Source organism: Pelodiscus sinensis, chromosome 11 (genome assembly GCF_052426305.1).
Source record: "Pelodiscus sinensis isolate ZL-2025 chromosome 11, ASM5242630v1, whole genome shotgun sequence".
In the NCBI taxonomy this organism is placed as follows: Eukaryota; Metazoa; Chordata; order Testudines; family Trionychidae; genus Pelodiscus; species Pelodiscus sinensis.
Window position 1 is genome coordinate 38495131 of NC_143062.1, and position 23054 is coordinate 38518184.

The following is a 23054-nucleotide window of genomic DNA, read 5'->3' on the forward strand; positions in this document are numbered from 1 at the left end:
CCTTCTCTTCTATTTCATAAGCCCCCAGATCCTCACAGAGCAGCTGTGTGTAGAGTTAGATAGACTTTGTATGTGTCTGTATAGTTAGTAAGCATGCTTGAAACGCATAGACACAATGCAATCTTTGTCCTAAAACCATGGCAATGTGTTGGTAGCTCCCTCTCCCCCCAGAGATAAGTGTTCTGGGTTATAATTCACAAGGCCTGCGCAACATAATCCATGTGGATAAGCTTGTATGTTCTCTGGTTCAGCAATGGCCCATATGCACAGGCTTCCCAAGGTTATTCCTGATGTTAGCAGAAATAATCTACACATGGAATGACTAGGAAAAGGGTTACTCTCAGCCAGAATAAAAAATAAATTTGCATTTACAGCATGTGTGCCTGTTTGGGGTGCCGTTTTGTTTATTTTCTCAACAAACGTAGCCTCTAACTGATGACCATATTCGGCATTAGGAAGGAACTTTACCCCCAGTCAGATTGTCAGAGATCCTTCTGCCATCATTAGCCGCATCATTAGGGGGCATGTACTGCTTTCAACTACAGTAAATGGTGGATACTCTATAATGTGAAATCTTCATATCAAAAATTGAGAACTTCAGTAACTCCATCATAAGTTATAGCCTTACTCTAGGAGTGAGAGGGTGAGATTCCATGGCCCGTGAAATATATAAGGTCAGACTAGATGATCATGAGGTTCCCTTCTGGCATAAAGATTATGAGTCTGATCCTTTATTGTATTAACTCCCTTCAAAAGCAATGTTACAGTAATATCAATATAATGTTACTGATAGATAATGTGACAATGAATGTTGCATGGAGATAATATTGTTCAGTGGAATGAACACAAGGGTGGAACTCACAAGTTTAGATCCCAGTTGTGATGAGTTGCCGAATCGAGTAACAGTTCTGAATTTTAGTTTCCCTCTGTGTAAAATGATTAAACTAAAGAGCACATTTAAATGCCTTAGGTGTCCTATTCTGTTCATCCTTCCAGTTAATCATAAATGTAACTGCTGTTCATCTGATGGTGATGCATTTTTGTTTTCTCCAACCCACCCAGTAATCCAGCACTTTCGGTACCAATTTATTTTCCATCCACGTCAAAGGTTTCTTCGTGGTCTGGGGAAGCTACACACAGAGTCTTGTTGCATTCTTCAGAATACGATTCAGTGTCAGTAGGTGATCCATGATTTGAAAATTACTTTTGAATACAGCCTGCTGCACACTTGATGCAAATGGAATGATATTCCATTCACCACTAACTATGGGGTCCTTCATGCTTGTCTTATCACTTGATATTAATTTTGTTTTTCAGCTTGTAGGTATTCCTGTCCTTCAAATATTGTGTGAACAGGTAACCTACATGCAACCTCTCCATCCACTGGGAAGCCACTTCAACTAAATTAATCTAATATTGATGCTCTGTCCACCTTCACTTTCTTGGCAATTCAGTTTTCTGATTTCTGAGATCTGTTGTGACAAAAATTGCCATCTCCTTGGTTGCCAAATTGCCAGTGAAGCAGAGTTCTGCAGGGATTTTTCCTCCTCCTCCCAGTGAGCTAATTGGTCTTTGATCAAATAAGTACTTCATTATGGGTTATAGCTATTATAGTCAAGGGCACCTGAACCTTTGTAGAAGTTGGCTGGGGGGCAAAGCCAAAATACTCCCTATTTCTTTGAAGCTGATTGCTCTGTGAGCCAGCTGCCCTCTCAGGCAACACAGCAGCTCCTTCTGGGCAAAAGGTATAATGGCAATGCCTCCTCTGCAGAATCTATTATTCTGCTGGGGGAAAAAAATCTAAGGAATGTTCCAGAACTCATGATTTGTCAAATAATGTAAGGGACAGAGGATGCTAAATGTCTCCTTTAACCTTCAACTTTCCAAAACTATCCAATCAAAAGATAGTGGGCACAGTTTTATTTTCACTTATAACTAGAGATAAATAAACATTTTTAAATGAAACCTCTTCCTAGGTTCACCACTTTCTAATATTCACAGAAAACATTTATTGCAAGGTTTTTGAGACAGGGACTGGGCTGAAATGTTGGATATATTTGGAGACCCTCAAGCACATTGTGCGCAGAAATAATACTTACGAATTTGTTTAAAAAATCAGGTAACTTCATCTTTAAGATTCAAGTTTATCTTTTTTGTGTATTTTGCCCTTACAAGTTTTCATTAAGACTGGAGATAGAAGTAAACGTAGCTTGCTGGCCAAGAAGTCATAGGAATCATCAGTAACTCAGAGGGCTCATAAACTACGGGGAACTGTTGAAAAAAAGTATGCAAATGCTGCGGGAATTTGCATATCTTTTTCTTATCGCACTTAAAGTCCTTTCGAAAGAGAAAGTGTTAAGACACGGCTTTTTCGGTGACGCCCCCCCCTCATCAAATAGCCGTGTAAACCTCTTTTTTTTGAGGAAGAGCTGCTTTTTGATGAAGGGGGGAGTTTGCCAAAAAAGCCACATCTTAACCGTTTCCCAAAGTCTAGATGAGCCCTAAGAGAAAGACTAATCTGATAAAACTCTCAGACCTAGGAAATCTGAGCAAGTTCAATTAAGATTAGATAACTATCTCGACTTCTAAGGACAAATCTTGAGCTGGTATAGAATGGTATAAAATGGAGTAATTTCATTCATTTAAGTAGATTAAGTTACAGCCCTGAGGACTTGGCCTAATATTCTTTTCAGAACTCAGTATATGAGTTTTTGAAGATAAACATTATTGTGTATTGCAGGACTATTCAACTTTGGAAGCCCCAGTGGCCACAATTATACTCACAGCACATGCCGAGGTCTACAACTTAAGTGTGGTTGCATATGCATGCAAATATATGTAAATAGCTTATTTCACACTGACAGACATGAATACAAAGATTAAGGCAATACTACATAACATGTAGGCCCCATTTAAGTCAGTTCTGCTGATATTAATAAAATGCAATATTTACCTGATTTTCAGCCATATGATAGCACTTTTAATGAGCAACGACAGTCCAGGAATTTAACTACTAAAACCTATATCAACAGAAGACCATTATATTGACTACTTTTTTGTTTTGGTTCCCACCCACAGCCACGTATTGAGCCCTGCATAAACCCAAACCACACCACGGGCCACAAACAAATGGGCCGTGGGCTGGGCCATGTTGAGTAGCCCTGGTGTACTGCAATAATTATTAAAATGTTTAAAGAAAACTGCAGTATCTCACCCTTTTAGTAAAAAGGGAAGGAGGAAGAAATTCAACAGATGCTGAATCTCCCTCTCTTTCAGCACCCCAGGAACCTGACCGGTGATGAACCAGAGAATTTGCTGAACCACGGGAGATCAATATTGTCTTGTAGCAATGCCAACACTTTCACTCCTTTCTGGGCTCTTAGAAAACATTTAGGGGTACATTAGAGCTAAATAACAGCACAGAACAATGAGAGCCAGGACTGATGGCTGTAAACAAACTTTGTGGGACCACAGGAATCTTGGCCTCACCCATGATAAGTGAACTTCCAGCTAAATAAAATCATGCTGACCATGGATATTGCCATTCCAGAGAGTGTCAGATTAGAGAGGTTCAACCTGTATTTTGTCATTTCCAATTCTCACTGTTTCATAATGTTGTTGGTTGGTTTTGGTTTTTTTTAAATCCTGCTGTAATAAATAATTATCCAGACCATTTCAGGCTATCATGATATTACTGTGGTTTACATGAAGAGTAAATCTATTGACATCTATTGACTGCATTTACATCAATGAAACACCAGTCCATCCCTACCCCACTTTTTAATACAGTATCATTCCTTTTATATATAATAGAAAATACAATACCACCTTAATAATCTTGATCTAAGCTATTGCGATACTTTTTTCTTAAATCACCATTACTCGGGAAAACAAAATCAAAATAGGACTAATGGATTTGAAGTAATGAATAAAATCCATTAATTACAATTAATGGTAAATTTCTCTTTCTAGAACTAACATTTTATATTATGTGTCTGCACTTATTACCTGAACTTGCTCTTCTTTCTCTTGCCTGACATTGCAGCTGGTCAAAAAGAGAATTACAAGGCAGAACAATTCTCTGGATGTTGCCTCCAAGGTTTCCTCACTAGTCCTTTAATTTTTAAAGTCAGTGGATGATTTTAATCTCTATTGATTTGGTAAGTGAAATTTTCAATGTGATAGTCTTTTCTCACTTTCAGCTATTATATATGTGACACCTTTGTTCCCTATAAAATGAGCATTTGGGCAGCTGCCCAAGAGAGATTTAAATGCTGTCCAGGTAATTAGCAGAACACCCATAGCATCCACAGCTAGCAGCATGAGTTTCTATTGATGGTGCACATGTGTACATGCCTTGGTGCACACAACAAAATATATCCTGCACACACATGGAAAAAATTGAGGGAACATTGTGTGGCATCCACTTCCTTGGACATTGAGATTAATGGAGATTAAGATTAGGGATGCAAATCAAGTGCAGAAGAGACCATTTTTAAATCCAGAAGGGACCATTAGATAATTCTCTCAGACCTTCTATATAACACAGACCATAGAATTTCATCCTGTAAGACCCATTATTGAGCTGAATCACATGTATAACTATAGCGTATCTTAGTAGGGAGAGCACTGGTGGACAATCTAAGAGTAGATTCACTATAATGTGTAGCAAATTCCCCAATACTAGCTTTTCCCCCCCAAAATTCATTTGTCATAGCAAATGCAGTATAGTCAATATCACTTAATAAACGTTGTTCATAGTTAGCTACATATTGTAGCTAAAAGGGCCAATCATCTCTTAGAAGCAGTGTATTTCCACTAGTACTATGAGAAGAGGACAGAACACCTGCTCCATCCCTAATTGATCCAGTTTATCTCTATCATTTAAAAATAGCAGTTAATTGTGCTTTAATATTCAAAACATGAACATGTTTTTATCTCCAGAAAATGCCAATTAATCATGCAACAAGATACTTCAGAACCTGGTCAGATTCTCAGCGAGTAGAAATTGGTACAGTTCCATTAACTTCATTGAAGTTATGTTGAATTACACCAACTCAGGGTCTGGCCCACTGTGTTGCTCAGTGGGTGACTTACTGCACAGTGTGTTGTGAAATATGAAGTGAGAAGTCGAATGACTTCAACTACTCCTTTAGACAAGTGCAATAGTTTCTTATAAGTACCATGCCTAAAGGATATAGTCCAGTCCTGATAGGTGCTGAGTATCTGCAACTGTCAGATTTTAATGGAAGGCTTAATCCTTAGCGCCTCTCAAGAGATAATCAACACTTCTGAGCCATTGGTATAAAGAGAACTGTGTGAATGACAATGGTTTCATTTTGGAAGGGTCCTTGGAATACATTCAAGTTCAATCTGTATGAGTTCATCCCAAATTTTGTTCTGAGATGTGAACTGAATCCCAAAATTTGGTTTCACATGGGATTTTAAATGATTTAAATGCATAACTGAAAATCAACTCAGAAATGCTTGTTACTGAGGCTTGGACATTCTTCCAAGGTTTAAATAGCTCAGTGAACCTTTCAGTGAATGAGTCTTAGTTGTGAGTTTGTAACAAAACTTACAATTAAGTCAGCTTCAGATTTTGTTTGTTTGCCTTCATTGTGAATATTCAAAAGAGAAACAGATAAGCTGCAAAAAGGTGTTTTAAAATGACCTGACAAGGTATTATTGACATTTCGATGACAACCAATCAAAAAAATTTCCACTTAACCAAGCATTCTAAAGATACTCATAATTCTTTGTGATTACCACTGTTGAATAAAAAACATTAAATAAAAACAAAAACCCCTTACTTTCCAAGAGCAAAGCATTCCAGTTTAACAGATGAACCCTTCGCTGCGTATGTTGTTTCTGGAAAACGTACTTCAATCTTTGGTTCATACTCTCCCATAACACCTGTTGAACATCAAAACAGCTAGCACTCCAGTTGTGTCTCAGACCTGTCTAGTACAACAGAATTTCAGTGTAAAAGAAAGAATGTCGTTATTTCTAAACTTAGAATCTCATCCTGCTCCCATTGGACTCAATTAGCATTTTTCAAATGATTTCAATGGGAGTAAGGTAGGAGTTCTGAGTGAATTTTAACCGCAGACAGCCACCACAAGCACCATAACTGACATAAGTCTATATGGATGTTAATTAGTATATGCTGTTGTTTTTATGCTGGGTAAATTTCACTTGTGGGTACAGATGTTTAAAAGACCTCAGCACCGTGATGTTCTTATTCAGAACAATGACTACCAATACACAGAGCGTTAACCACATTACCATCAAATATCAAAAGGAAGATGGCTAATGTTCAGGATGACATGTGGGTGAAGAGGAAAATAATGAAAGCAGCTAGGTACTGAACATTTTTGAAAATCTGACCATTTCATTTAGGCTCCAAAGTGGAATCTGAAGATTTTGGAAAATCTGATCCCAATTTTCTGTACTGAACAGTTTGGAAAAATCAGTCTAAAGAACTAGTGTTTACAATACTTACTGTGAATGGGATCAGTTTGAGGGTGCTTAGCATTGCAGTGAATGTAGGCTTAATTTTAAGCAAATGTGCTTCAAGCTGAACTAACTGTACAGACGCTTTAGAGGTGTAGCTGAGTTTGTTGTTTTTAAGTTTATCCTGTACAAACTAATAGTCTGGTAGCACTTTAAAGACTAACAAAATATGTAGATGGTATCATGAGCTTTCGTGGGCACAGCCCACTTCTTCAGATGACCGGAAAGCTCATGATACCATCTACATGTTTTGTTGGTCTTTAAAGTGCTAGCAGACTATTTGATGGATTTTTTTAAGTTTAACTGTACAGAGATAGAGTTCACTGCATTACAGTAAACCAGTCTATTCAGATGTTTCTATTGATCCAACGTCTTTACCATATCCCATACTGGATGTAAACCAATGCTTCTTTTTTATGCTTAGCAAGAATTTTGTAATCATGATGTGTGTTGTTTTTCATTGTCTCTCGGTGCTTTAGAGATCCTTGGCCTAAGGCCTGATCCAGAACCCATTGAAATTAATGGAAATACTCCCCTGAATTTCAGAAGGCTCCTACTCACTCTAAAGTAAAGGAAGCGGAAAGCAGATAAGGAGTGGAAGACAGATGGAAAAAATTAGGGGGTAAGGAAAGGAGGGTAGAAAAAAGGAGCATATTGGTAGAAAGGGGGTGAGAAGAATAGGAGCAAAACATGGGGTGTTTGTACCAATGTTTTATATAAAATAGCTAACGTATGAGCCTATGGAGCATGATGTTTCTTTGGAGGCTGTGGTCTTCGTGCAAATGACACAAACATTATCTGAATTAAAATGTGATCTGAACTTTATGGAGGAAATATCCTATAATTCACAAATGCCTTTTATTTATTCTAGGAATGTAACCTTCTGCTGTATTTTGTTAGTGTATCAGAGTGCTTTGAAAGCAGTATGGGGGATTACAATTCAGGTAAACAATCCCATCAAAAAAACTTTGCTAACAGATTTCCCAGCTATATATTCCCCACTGTGAACATTTATTTAGAGAGCTGCCTAAAAGGCGTTTGTTTTTCTCTCACTCCAGTGACTCACTTAGTTTTGAGCTATCTCTGGATTTTATATTTGAGCGATAACTTGAATTTAAGTTTAGAAAGCTTTGCCAAATTCAAATCCACATGTAAGCCTTCCTGGGACCAAAATTAGAATGGAGAACTGGAATTTTTTTTGCTTTCTTTCAACTGTAGCGTGTCTTCCCTTGTTGTAGACATATTTATTGACCACAAATAGAACTTCTTTCTTCATTTTACAAAGGTCTGATCCAAAGTCCACTGGATGTAAAAGGGAATCTTTAGCTTAGACCCCAGATAATAGTATGAATGTACATGTTTGCATTCAAGGATTAGTTCAGCCTCAGAATTAATTACTAACATCAAAGTCAAATAAATGATTTTTAAAAGTTTTGCGTGGGTTTGTTTTTTCAGAAAGTCAAATTAAAAGAACTTACCATCGCTACGGAGGATAAGGGGAGTGGGAGGGCCCCGAACACTTTGTTGTGCTTTAGCATTAGTTACAACACAGGTGTAATTGCCCACATCAGATGGCTCTACTTTAGCGATATATAGATTTCCTGTCTCTTGGGATACAAATCGGCGACTATCCTCCTGAACATACAAGGGGTTATCATTGAAGATCCAAGCATAGGAAATGTCTGGAAAACATCAAATATTCATGATGCATCCTTTCCAAAGTACTGTATTCCACATTAATGCCTAACCCCGATGTAGCAAGTTTCAAATAGCCAGTCACCCTCGTAGGATGCATTTGGGATGAACTTAGATAAAATAAGCAGTTGTTTGTCCTAAAACATAAATCAAACCTTTTCAGAAGTTCATCAACTTTTCGACAACTTTTGGGCAACAATCAATTAATTTAATTTTCCAGTGTGAATCTTGCATAAAACACAACTTAGTTAGTATGCCATATTCATATCATAACACTATTTCTGTGAAGAATATGTGGTGTAGCCTCACAGAAGTATCACACCAACACCCAGTATTCTATAACTATTGCTTGTTTCTGTACTGCTGCTCTTTGCTGATGGCATCAGACAAGATCTAAAGCATGCATGTATATCACCTTCTAACAGCAAAACATATAAGAAATTTGCTTTAATATTACTGTTTCTAAACAGCTCTTCTTTGGGTCAGTAACAGAGAATCATGTATCTTGTTAAAATTATCACAGGTACACTGTGAGATTACTGACACTGTTTTGCAGATTGCTGACCACCTACATGGAAGAGGTCATGAATATTGACTATTATATAACGTGTTCACCCCCAATATTCTATTTTACTCATTTTCTTATGGTTTAAGCAATATAAACAAAGTAGGGTAATTTGAGAATATATCACCAGATTTCTAAGAGGGGAGGAGTCTCACATGGACATACACAAGTTGTACTTTGTTCTATTTTTAAAATGAATTATAGAAACAATAAATATGCCCTTTTCTACCATCTGCTTCTTGATATCTCATGATATCTATGTCTCACTTCTCCTATGCTCCTTGTGCTTCACTGAATTCCTTATCTCCCTCTCTGCTAACTCTTTTCTTTCACCCCCTTTCCTCTTGCTTTGCCTGCATTTCTTATTCTTCTGTTTGCCTCTGCCACAGTTACTCCTTCCTGCTGCCTGGAGTTTGACAGCTGACTGAAGGGTTTTTTGTGGGGGGGTTTTTCTATCCTGTTCCAGAAGTGGCAGGAGTAGTTCTGAAATTCTATTTTTAATAAAACACACTAAATCAAAAGTTTCAAAATCCAACAGCTTAGCTTTTCTTAATTGAATGTATAATTCATGAGCTAACAACGTTCTGCCAACAGCTTCATTTTTACACATTTTCCCTGCCATCATCGGTTATGACATCAGTATGGTATGATAATAAATCTGTAAACGACAGTAGTTTGGTGGAGTTTTACATTATCACCTTCCAATATTACAGAAGCACAATTAGAAATGACACGAATCTGGGAACTGATCAAGGACACTTTACCTAAGTGGCTAATGCCTGTTTTACTGCTAGACCTTACACTATTCCCTCTAATAAAATACAAAACAAAAACCTGTTTGGGGGTTATGAGCCATTCCATAGAAGTTAATGGAAAAATATATGCCTGCTATAAAAATCAATAGTGTGGTATTAGAAAAAAGATCTATAGAAAGAGTCTTGCTCCCTACTAAACGCTATGTAATGTAAGAAAATTTCTACAAAATTCTATTAAATGTCTGTCAAATCCTTCCAGAATCATGGCATATAAAGCTTTCCCATAAGGCTGATATCAGAGGCTAATGAATCAGCAAAGAAGGGTCTATGTCTCTCTGTCCTTCTCTCAGTTTTCAGTAGTCTCCAGTTGACCTCAGCTACTATTCACTTTGCTAGGCATCTCCCAACATCCCCATCACATCATTGTCTTTGGGTTTATCAGTGTCATTGGGAGATTTTGCCATGAACTTACTTGGGATCAAGTGCAAGTCCTTCTCCTTCATATCTGAATCTATGGGTATGTCTACACTTTCACCCTAGTTCGAACTAGGGATGCAAATGGAGGCATTCAAAAGAGTCAATGAAGAAGGAATTTAAATATCTCATGCTTCATTAGCATGATCTTGCCAGTGCATTACTCTGATCAACAGCTTTTTCGAAAGTGAAAGTGCGCGCCGGGACACGTTAGTTCAAACCAAATCCCTTGGTTCAAATTAACATTATTCCTCAAAAAACATCCTCCTCATTTTTTGAGGAATAATGTTAGTTCAAACCAAGGGGTTTGGTTCGAACTAACGTGTCCCTGTGCGCACTTTCACTTTCGAATAGCTGTTGATCGGAGTAACGTGCCGGCAAGATCATGCTAATGAAGCGCGGAATATTTAAATCCCCACTTGACTGACTCTTTCGAATGCCTACATTTGCATCCCTAGTTCGAACTAGGGTGCAAGTGTAGACATTTACTTCTCCCAGAAGAAATATAAGGTAAGAGCTCCTAGTCTTCTAACTGGAGGTTGATTCCCTTCCACCTTTTGCAGGCCAAGCTTGCCTAGAGGCCAATTCAGCTCCCCCCAAAATCAAAGGAAGCCTTAATTTTACCAGACTTCAATGAGATCAAATCTCCAGAGAGCAAGATACCAAACTCTAGAGCTCTTCTATATGGCATAACACTGAACTGTCAGGCATGCTTCACTTACACTAACTTCTTTTCTAATGCAACACTACATTTTCTAGTCTATTATCTCTGTGAAAGTTAAGGTACAAATACTTAAACACACATGCCTTCACTATATTTTGGGTAAAACAGCTTCAAGGCAGAGCCATTAAACTAGTGTATTATTGAAGGAAGGTGTGCTAGGACTATGTCTGTCACTTGTAGGATTTCCTTCATTTTTATGACTATCGGTATCGGAGCAAAGAGTCTAGTAAGGATACTATTGGACAAGTATATAGGAGTGGTGTGTAGATGCAGTAAAAGCACAGAGAAAATGGTTGACAGTAGGGCCCTAGCAAATGAGGCTTAGTGAAATGAAAAGGCTTGGTGGTTGTAAATATGCAGGCTGTTTCATAGAAAGTCAAAAAAAGGACACCCATATCTTTTTATTTATTTGTTTGTTTTGTTTTTAATTTACCAACAGGATCGCTGTGAAAAACACAGTTGTGTGAATCACACCTCTTCCCTGTGACAGTCAACATGCCTGTGACAGTTTCAGAATTATTGAATCCTGTAGACTCTGGTATGAGAACTACAGTGTTGCAAGTCGGGATACATATTTTAATCTTCAGCACTGGTGAGAGTTCTTGTGATTTCTTCTGTTCAAAGAATAGTATCTACACAAGCCGCCCATTATTCTGAAATATTTTTCAAAATAACATGTGTTCTATTTTGCCATCCGAGGAACTCTCGTTGCCTGAGGTATAAGGAATGGCTCAAAATAGCGCATTATTTTGAAATTTGGCACTGTGTTGATGCACCAAATTTCAAAATAGATTCAATTTAAGAAACTCAATTTGCATAGTGCAAATTGTGTATCTTATTTTGAGTTTAGGGTGTTGCGTAGACACGCCCTGGAGATTTTCCCTTTGGGAGTAACTATTTCTATATGAAATTAAAAATGAGACAAAGTTTCTGAAGTTAGGGAATAGAGGATTTTCCATACCAGATTGACACTTGATTTTACTCCATTGTTCTCTTCAGCCCTAGCCAATGTCTCATGCTTTAGCAATATGAATACATTTAGCAAAATATGCAGACTTGCATAGGAGGGTGTGTGTCAAGGTACAGTAGTTGGAGCCCTTTTAGAATCACTTGCAGTCAGTAAACTTATTCCTAGAAATATGAGATTTCTTTCAAGAAATATAATAAATGGTCATAAAGTTACCTAGTCTTTTCCAAATGTGGAAGAACTACCTAAAAGATTAGATAGAAAGACAGACAGTATATCAACACACATCTAACCTGCAATGGATTAACAACCAGGCAAAGTTATATCATTCAGCAAACTAATAAAATATCTCTAAGAAGATCTGTACTGTTCTGAAAAGAACACACTGTATATAATATGTTTTAGATATTAAAAAGACTGAAGAATTAAGTTCTTCAACTGGTGAATTTTTTTTTCCATTTGGGCCCAAAGCCCATATAACTGGTAACACTGAAATCAATGAGGCTATGCACAGGGTGAGTCAGACATGGTCTATTTTGAAATAACAAGCAGAGCATCCACACTACCAAGCCCGTTATTTCAAAATAAGAGGTTGGTTATTTCAAAATAATAACTCTTGTTTCCATGAGTAATAATGCTTATTTCATTTCAAAATAGTAGCGTGGATGCTTTCCTGCTGCTATTTCAAAATAACTACTCCCCAGAGTCAAAATAATTACTCAAAGTAGTGCCTCCACATTAAGGGATCTTGCCTCAGACTAATTTTGAGTGACCCAGGCCTCCCTAACTGGGGGCATACTATTGTGGGGGCATACTATTTTGAAATAGTTATTTCAGTAGTTATTTTGAAATAATTTCTTAGTGTAGATGTACCCTCAGTGTGTAATCTACTGCTGAATGGGGTTAACAGGAGCAAATGCTGTTGAGTTACACCCTGCTTGTGTCAGGAAAGCAGAATCTTTGACCCACCCACTTTTATGGTGTTTTTTCTAAACTTTTGAAGCAAAATCATCTGCCCTACTTGCTGGACTCATTCCAATGGTACTGCTGGAACAGAGTGAAATTTACCCTTAGGTCACAAAAATGTTCTGCTAACCTTATGACAATTTTACACCTGGAGAGAAACCCCTAGCTATATGTGCCTGCAAATAATTATTGAAAATGAAATTCACAGATGTGTGAAACTTTTATGATTAGCTTAGCAAAAACTCCTCAGCAAAATTGGAATGCATATAAAATACTCATGTCACTTTCTCCTCACATTTTTAATGTAACATTGAGGTGGCAGCCTCTCAGGAAAGCTTACAAAGTGTAATTATTCTAATTTGGTTAAAATATTTTGGTTATATTCAGCCACTACATAATAAGCATGGAATGACATTTCCTATTAGCAGGTACTACTGCTTGGTCTTTGCCCACAGCAATGTGCTTGAATAACACCAACAACTAGTCATCTGCAGGTGGAATTGAACCGGGGGCTTATGGAGCTTAGAACATGAGCCTCTACAATATAAGCTAAATGTTTCTAAGATTCAAATGGCAATGGACCCTGAGCCCATAACTGACTTAGGGTGGGTAGATCCTTCAACTTCATAGGACTCCTGTCACATCAAAGGAGATCCCTGTCCATGCAAGGGTCCCATCCAGGGAAAAAAGGCCTTAGATGCATATCCACAAAAGGATTTAGGTACTGAAGTGCTGAGCATCATAACACCTAACTGTTAGGTGCCTAGAACCAGTTAGGGAGGCCTGGGTCACTATAAATGTGTGGGGAGAGACAGAGGACTTGGATGGCTTTTTTAGACTTCTTTCTATGTTAGATGGCTGCTACTTAAGCAAAGCCAGGTAAGTGGTGAAAGCTGGCTGCCCCTGGCCCTGCCCTTTCTGCCTGAGGCTCTGCCCTTTCTGGACATGCAGAGTTGCCTGTGTGTCCCGCTTCCCCCGCTTCACCAGAGGCCTGGTGAGTCTGTTGGCTCCCCTTAGAGTCTGGGTCCAGTTGTCCTACCCAAGCAGTTTCTAAGCCATTTTGTGGGTATTGGCCCTGGTATCCTGCTACACATGCTGCAGATCAAAGACTACCTCCACTAGTGCTACATCTGGAAAGCACATATGGCCTTTATCTACTCTCAGGAGTAAGCCCACTAAAATCACAATAGGAAAGTTAAACATTTACTTATATATACGGAATTAGAGTCCAGTCCCACAAATCCTTATTCTTATGTCCAATTTTAAGCATATTAGTAGTTCTTCTGTTATCTATAGAACTACTCACATGCTTAAAGTTAAACTCTTCTGTAGTAAATTGAAAGAGCAGGGCTTTAAGTTTCATATACTGGATATCGGCTGTGTCTAGACTGGCAAGTTTTTCTGCATAAGCAGCTGCTTTTGCAGAAAAACTTGCCAGCTGTCTACACTGGCCACTTGAATTTCCACAAGATCACTGACGATCTCATATAAGATTGTCAGTGTTCTTGCGGAAATACTATGCTGCTCCCATTCGGGCAAAAGCCCTCTTGCGCAAATGCTTTTGCACAAGAGGGCCAGTGTAGACAACGCGGTATTGTTTTGCGCAAAAAAGCCCCGATCGCGAAAATGGCGATTGGGGCTTTCTTGCGCAAAACCGCGTCTAGATTGGCATGGATGCTTTTCCGCAAAAAGCGCTTTTGCGGAAAAGCGTCCGTGCCAGTCTAGACACCCTTTTCTGCAAATGCTTTTAACGGAAAAACTTTTCCGTTAAAAAGCATTTGTGGAAAACCATGCCAGTCTAGACATAGCCGTAAAGTAAAAAGGATGATAACTGGTCTTTGGTTCCAGTGCAACACCAAAAGAACGCAACTTTCTTAATAAACAGCTCCAATCAACACATATCCCTGCTGTGCATTCATTTGAATGAATTAAGAGCTTGTTTATTTACTTATGTCATATAAATATATGATCCTTTCCTAAATACACCCATTACTTAATAAGGTCACAATTTCATTTTTAACCTGTATATAATTGAATGAGAGCAGGAAAACATCCTCAGATTTCCTGGGTTTTTTTCTTCTTTTGTTCTACTTTTTAAAATTACACCAAATTATCAGTTAGTAACTGATGTGGCTGACAGTTCTCACAGAGACTGTGGCAGTGATAGAATTAAAACACCTCCCATGACAATCAGCCCTGCTGAACCTTCTTAACCAGTCCAGATAGTTTAGCAGCTGCATCTTGCAGAGTGTTGATGAGCATCATTAGTAAAAAGCTGCTGAATTTATTTGGAGGTGTGGGGCAGGGTATATAAATCCACATGGCAGTAGCAGCAGAAAGGAGCAAAGATGGGTTAGGTATTGTGATAGAGGACTTATTTATGAGCCTTATTATGTGCTTTAAACATGGAAGAAATCAGCTTGCTTTATTATTTTGCATACTTTGAACTTGACAGAAGAAAGCCTTCCCTTCTTTTGATTAGTGCTAACAAAAAAAGCTATGAAGAGGCAGGATATTCTGGATGGCCACATTCATTTTGCTCTTACACTTAACTCACATTAATAGATAAAGATGGTAAGAGACAGATTAAGGCTGAAAGTTTTCAGACATGGCTAGTGACTGGCAGTTTTAAGGTGCACAGTTTGGCTGTGTCTAGACAACATACCTCTGTCGTCAGAGGCATGTAGATTAGACACATAGGCAAAGGCAAATGAAGCCGCGATTTAAATGATCGCAGCTTCATTTAAATTTACATGGCTGCCGCGCTGAGCCAACAAACAGCTGATCAGCTGTTTGTCTGCTCAGCGCGCTAGTCTGGACGCTCCCCTGCCGACATCAAAGCCCTTTGTTGGCAGCCCCGGTAAACCTCATCCCACGAGGAATAACAGGGCTGCCGACAAAGGGCTTTGATGTCGGCAGAGGAGCGTCCAGACTAGCGCGCTGAGCGGACAAACAGCTGATTAGCTGTTTGTTGGCTCAGCGCGGCAGCCATGTAAATTTAAATGAAGCCGTGATCTTTTAAATCGCGGCTTCATTTGCCTTTGCCAAAACAACAAATCTACATGGCTCCGTCGACAGAGCCATGTAGTTTAGACGTACCCTTTGAGACACCTTAAAGCTATTACTGAAAACCTTGGCTAAATTGTTTGAACTCCACCAAAGTGTTCAGGATTTCTTGCTTTCTTGCTTAAAATCTTTATCTCCTTTCTACATGGCAACCTTCCTACACAATATATAATTGATCTCCTTTCTGAGATGGTGTCAACTTCTCCTTCTATTGGAAATGGAAGATAACCATTCTGTCTTGGGTTGGGGGAGGAGTCTTAGAGGCACAGCTGGATTTTTTTTTTTACTTCATACATAATATTTAAACTTTGGGGAAAATCAGCTTATTTTAAGTGTTAGCTTTTAACATTTAAGGTATATGAAGATAAGCACCTATAGCCACCAAGGTATCTCCATATTGCAAATTCAGAATGCACTAGTGGCCATTGCTCTGTTCTCTTCTCATAGCAAATGTGGGACTAGAGGTGAGGCTGGTTTCAAAACATTTATAAAACAGAAGGGCCAGACCCTCAGCTGCTGTGAACTTGCACAGTTTTGAGACAGAGAGGTCCAATCCAAGCTTCTGTCCCCCCACTCCCAACCCTGCTTTACTTCTCCTGCCAGGGGAGAGAGGAATAGTCTTTTCTCTGAAGGACTGGATACACCCCCTAGGACTATGATTTTTTTCCTCCATCATCTCATGGTTTTATTTCTGGGTTCAATGAACATGAAGTCTTAGGGCCCCAGTTGGCACCTTAATCTACATTCCCCTCCTCTTACTCTTGCATTCCAATCTTCTAGCAGTGAGGTGGGGAAGGAGAGAGAGAAATTCTGCTTTTAGGATTATCTGTACTTAAGAGTATGGAGAGATCTTTCTCTTCAGTATTCACTGTCAGCATTTCCTCTCTGCATATTTAGCTTCAATTCTTCTACATGGAGAACAAAATAATATGGCAACTTTCAAGTCAAGACTATGTCACATTCAACAAGACTGTGAATTCCTCAGGGCAATCTTTTCAATGTAATATGTAGAGCATTATGGATGCATACTACATCCTGCAACAAGTACAGTAAACTTCCGATAATCTGGCACCTTCCAGACCCAGGGAGTGCCGGATTATTGGATATGCCGGAGTACTGGAATAGGGACTATGAGGTGTCGGGGGAGAAGGGGTCGGCGAGGAATGGTGCAGCATGGGCAGCACCCCAGATGCTCTGCCCCCGGCTTCCCCAAGTCTGCCGCTGCTGAAACTGACCAGCGGCAGACTTGGGAAAGCCAGAGGCAGAGCAGCTGGAGTGCTGCCGGGTTGGTCCCACAGCACCGCTCAGGTCAGACCAGCTTTGGATTTGGGGAAGCAGAGGACAGAGCAGCTCCAATTGTCCAGCTGGCCAGAGCACTTCTGGGTTCCAGCTGGTGCTGGACTATCGGGAGTGCCGGACCACTGGATGCTGAACAACTGGAGTTTTACTGTAATAGTCAAATAAATATACAGGAGTCCTTATTTTCTGCTTTGCATGTAGAAATCCAATGGCATCACTAGAATGTCATGTATGGAACATATACACTCTGCAGTATGCATCCTAGGGTTTGGCAGAACAGAAAATGGACATAATTATTTTTGGTCTCAATAATCTACAAATAATGCAAGGAATAAGATTAGATACAATTTTGATTTAAAAACTTCTTGATAACATACTATTCAAATTGTCTATATTAAATGGTGATCTTTTTTTTATTATAAGCCTCTTTTGCAGCAACTGGATTCATGTGTTTATTTCACAATATTAAACCAAATGATTAGCTGAAATATAATGTCAAATGTATTTGAGTGACCTAGCTATATCAGTAATGAGAATTGTGGCAAAGTAACAAGAGATTTTATGTACAGCCTGGGTGTTATTCACTGTAATATTTGTGGGAACAATATTAAGATGTCTAAAAAGGATCATCAGTAGCAAATTTAGGCAACCTTGGGGCAGGGATCCTTGTTCTCTGTCCAGTGTGTAACACAATGTGGTCCTGGTGAATGATTAGAGCTTGTAGGTACTACGGTAATCTACAATATTTTTTAGACAGTTTGTGCATCTGTGTGTGTGTGTCTGTCCATCTGTGAGTCCATTTGTTTAAGATCTCATCCTAAATATTCAGAGCAAGGACCACCATATTTGGTATGCAGCTTTGTCTTATCATAACTTCAAGCAAGGTCAGGGTTTGGTTGTTCCAGGACAACAGGATATGCCTGGAATTTGATTGTTTCTCATAAAATGGAAAGAGAAGGGTCTGGCAGGAGGGACAATTGTATTGTAGAATGACGCAGGGGACAGCAAAGAGCCAGAGATGGGGACCAAGACAACTATAACCCCATTGGGCCAGCAGGGGGCAGGGGTGGAGAAATGACAGCTATCTACTATATATTTCAGAATGAGTTTGGTTGTGTATCTCTCCATCCCATGGTCAAGGGACTTGCACCCTCCCCCAGCTATGCCGACTGCAATTGCTGCAGCCATGGACAGATGCTTCTCACCTAGCCTCAAGCTTCTATGGTGACAGAGGGCTGCGGTTCTCCTCTCTCCCTAGGGCAGCCTGCGTACTGAACCCCTCATCCCCCTCCCCACCTCAGAGCAATGACTTAAATAAAGAAAAACAAAACTTATGTTAAAGACTGAACCACACTGGGTAAATATTTTAGTATAAATTTATAATGGTTAGCACAAATAGCCTCATCTTTAGTTTTGAGACTGATCTTAGATTGCAACAAACTTACTTTATTTTGTCTTAAAGTAATAAATGCAGAGAGTACCACCTGTAGAAACTAAACTTTTGTTTAAAGAAACAAAGACCAATTTAATCTGAGCACTCTTTCTCTCTCTCTCATGAAAGTTGAAGAATGTCCATTCAATAAGGATACCTCTTATTCTAATCCAGATCCCCCCTTTATATAAAACAAGGAAATTCAACACATTTGCAACTGTTCTCTGGCACAGGGTACAATCCAAGAAAAGTAAACATCCAACTGTTTGATAGCTAACTAGTTTCCTTCCCATTTATTTTAAGACCTAAATCCTGCTTGCCTTACTCACACAGAACTCCCATAGAATTTAGTGGGAGCCATGCACAGAGCTACTAGATTTTTCTCTTTTAGGTGTAAGGGGAGAGAGCTTCAATCAAAACACCTTTTCCATAGACATAGAATTGTTTCACTATCTTAGAGCCCTAGAATAGAATACTATTTATATGTAGCTCATGCCTTACTCCTCATCCCTATGGCATATACTTTTGGAGCACATACAGTGTCAATGGCTCACAGGAGGAGAGGAACTCAATATCCATTCTCTGGAGGCTTGTTATTTCAAATAATATTTTTGGTTTTCATGCACATTGGTCAGACGCTAACATTTCCAACCAATAAAGCACCATGGAACAGGGTTTGTTCATGACTGTCATTCTGTCAGTTCAATTAATCTGGGATCAATTCACCTTTATCTATTGGATTCCATTATGAATGCCTTCCCCGATTTTATGTCACTATACTGTTTTACTTTACGAATCTAGAGAAACCTGCTAGTTTGAGGATGGTTAATTATCCCATCTGTCCCATTGATCCATCTGAAGGACTCCCTTTGGAACTTTCCCCACCTTTAAGGACTGGGTTTCAGTTAATCTCCCTGATTATATACTGCTTTCACAGTGCTGTAAACGTTATATGAACTGACATTTTATTCTCTGGGCTTATGCCAATTGATGGACTTCATTTCCCCTCTGATATAGTGCTTTCCCTTTACAGATCACTATTTACCTTCTCTTCTTGAGAATTGGTCTCATAACTTTGTTTCTTTAATAAGAGTTGAGAAAAATATTGGAGATAGAGAAGTGTGAGTGCTAGAACTCAATAAACTATTTTTACTTCCCAAGCATGTGTGGTGATCTCCCCTGGAAGACAGACAAAATGAATGACCAAAGAAAAGTTACTTCTTTCAGTTTGAAATACTGATTTGACCATTGTGCTATCTTTCTTCTTCGTGTTATTATTTTTAAATGATATGTTCTGTGCTCTTTAGCAGGTAAGACAGGCAGTTTGGGCCACAGTAGAAAACAGTGGGGTTGTGAGCATTCAGTTACTCCTGGGTAGAATTCAAAAGGTTTGAAGGTGTGATCTGGGTTATAACACCTAGCATTTTTGTTTGTTCATGCAAATGGTTCAAGCTCGCTTCAGATTTGCAAGGCTGAGCTGCAAAATCTCAAAAGAACAGGTTTTCTTGAGAATAATATCACATATTTCTCGTAGGGACATAAATGCATGAGAAAAATATATCTATATCAGTTTTCCGTGTAAGCTGAGAGCTCATGTGGCTGTACAGGTGAGATTCAAATGCCACCTAGCTGATTAGCAGAGCACCCACAGCTTCCCATAGCCAGTAGCATGTGTTTTTAATGGTGGTACACATCTGCACATATCTTGGTGCACATAAAATTTATTCTGCACATGGATGGAGAAATTAGATGGAACATTGATCTATATAAGCATACGTGCATACACATATATATGCATTCATACTAAAACATACACATGTGATACTGGTAGTAGAGGGTAAAAGAGAAACAGCAGTGTAGGAAATCAATGGGAAGATCAAGTAAGTACAATATCCAAATGTAGAAAGACTACATGTGATCTTGGGCTACAAGCAAAAACTAGATCAATGTGATTGAATAGCAATGTCTTGAAAAGGAATATATTCACTATTGAAATTTTGCCGAATCCCGTCTTTCACCAAAAGAGATCATCACTACAAAATACCTGCTCGGGAGCACTGATGGCTTAGAAATAGCAGTTGTGGGGCAGCAGAGTCATCAAGAAACCTCCAATCAATTCCTCCACGCTCTTTATGGTGTTTAGCCAAAGTTTTACTGTGTGTTTGTGTACTATACACAGTTACAGCACAAAACACACATGCAAACACACTTGGTTTTGCCAGAGTATTTAATCAGAGATATTCCACAGAACACAGCAAGTTTCCATGTCAGACTGAATGTATAAAATATTGAATCAAAGTAACAGGGAGCACAAGGACAAATGGCACTCTTCTGCCATCCAAAGCAATTTGAATGTGTAATTAAGTTCTTGCTACAGGCTACAGTTCAGTTAGTACACCTAGAAGATGGGGGAATTTATACGGGATGAAGTGAGGTGGTGTTGCCTGTTGGTTCAGAGCATAAAGGGATACAAAATGTTTTGAACTTTCCTACTTTCCTTTCCTCGCTTTTGTTCTTCAGAGGAAAAATAACATACTCTTTTCCCTCTGCAACAATTCTTGAGCTATGAGGGACACGGGGGAGGGGGAAAGGGTGGGGGTATAATAAATACAAATTAGACCATTACTGAATGGAAACTATATAAGAGTGTGCAGGACATCACTCCTGCCTACATAAACCAAATTATTAATGCAAAAATGCACTATTTTCTTGTCCCTTTATAGGCCCCTCAATGGACCCTTCCCCTGATTTTCCCTATTTCCCAGTATGGTTGTTTTTTTGGAAGGTATCACTGATGACCACGTATCCCCAGCAGTCACTCAGTAAAACTCATGTCTGCTTTCTGACCAGCATGTTGTCTTGCTTTCTCTCACACAAGTGTGAGGAAACAAGAGAAAAAAACCTTCTAATGATCCTTCCATGCATATAGAATAGAATACAGGTAATTAAGAAGATTGAGGAAATATCATGCGACTTCATTTGGGTATTGACACCCAAACAACACAGCTTGAGGTACTAAAAACTTAACTGAAAACACTGCCATGTTTACCTTCAACTAAATACTGAGGAGAAGCATTTTGCACAGAAGCCCTTCAATCTCAGGAAGTGTATTTAGTTTCTCAACAAATGTTTCACACAGCTCTTAAGATGTCATAGTGCATATGGTCAACATTAGCGTTATGGAGTTGTATATCTAGGGTGATCCAATTTTATAGGGACTCTTCTGATATTTAGCGTTTTTTCTTCTATAGGTGACACTCCCCTGCCCACTTACTGTCCTGATTTTTCAAACTTGGTATCTGGCCAACCTAAGTATATCTATGAATTGTATGCCTATTTTCAGAGTTTCCACTTTCTTTCTGATGATGGAAGGGTATTGAATACTGATGAGGGAACATTTGCTGTAACCCATTTCCAGATAGGGAACTCCAAGTACTTAGTTCTGTGTCACAGGGACCATATTTATGTGTGGTCAGCACAATGGAGATTTGATCTTGCCTGGAGTTATAATACAAATGATAATAAATAAAAGTTTGGGTTCTTCATGACCTTATAAAAATGAAGAACTATCATCTATCTGAAACAAAAGACAGGACTATGTAGCACTTTAAAGACTAACAAGATGGTTTAAAGTCTTTAAAGTGCTGCATAGTCCTGTCTTTTGTTTCAGCTAGACCAGACTAACACGGCTGCATCTCTATCACTATCATCTATCTGAACTTCTTTGATCTTTGAAACTGGACTGCTAATCTCATGAAAGAGGGTGTCCATTAATTTTTTGCTTTTGGTGGGTATGGAAATATGAGACCTTTATAATATACTTTGCACATTTTATACAAATCCCTTTCTTAAGGCATCTATTACAGCATACTCTAAAGAATACTGTGTACATTTCTGCACCACCAATATTGGAAGATCCCACTCTCTCTATTAAGGAAACAATTATTATCAGTGTTTTTAATTTGCATGCTGCTTTGTATTGACAACAAATTTCCAGATATGTTTGCAACTTGTATGTCAGGTTGAAAACGCTAGAAGGTTTGACTACAGTTTTATATTTAAGTGAATATGTTTAATGGCTTTTATTTTATACAACCAGGTTTACACAGCTCTAGTATAGATTAAAGCCCCAATCCTGCAAACATTTTATGCACTTGCTTAATTGTATTGCCAGAGAGAAGTCCAATTTAGGGATCTTAATAGTGATAATCCAAGCATCAAAAGAAACCCATTGAAGAGCATAGCTTTAGAGGTTTAAATATGAAGAATAATTAGTCATATCCAGATTGTGATGCTTTGAAAAAAAATGGCCAATTTACTATTATTCTATTCAATTTATGGTATTCTATTGTCCAATATCTTGTGAGCTGCAGGCTACTGTTTCCTGGATAGGACAGTACTGTACCTGTACAAATTAATCCCAATTGCACAATTCAGAACTTTATATCATACCTCCATAGTGTGGTGGAGGACCACAAAGCAAAACCACTCCTTGTCCTTCTCTGACTGAGACGGTGCTTCTTGTTTTTGTTTCAAAATTTCCAAGATCTTGAACAAAAGAAAAGAAAACAAAAAAATTCAAATATTAACTGTCA

At 38.7% G+C, this 23054-nt stretch overlaps 1 protein-coding gene across 3 annotated transcripts in view; it reads right to left on the reverse strand.

Annotated features, from left to right (window-relative positions):
* Positions 1-23054, reverse strand: part of CNTN6 (contactin-6) — a 150174-nt gene that overhangs the window by 97106 nt on the left and 30014 nt on the right. Inside the window, exons 2-4 of one of the 3 annotated variants that reach the window (XM_006122484.5) lie at positions 22912-23007; positions 7995-8198; positions 5814-5916 (exon numbers count right to left, since the gene is read on the reverse strand). In XM_006122484.5, coding sequence (XP_006122546.4) covers positions 5814-5916; positions 7995-8198; positions 22912-23007 — 403 coding nt within the window. Of the gene's footprint in view, positions 1-5813; positions 5917-7990; positions 8199-22911; positions 23008-23054 lie in introns of all 3 variants that reach the window. The other 2 variants (XM_075938670.2, XM_075938669.2) reach the window with 2 other exon arrangements.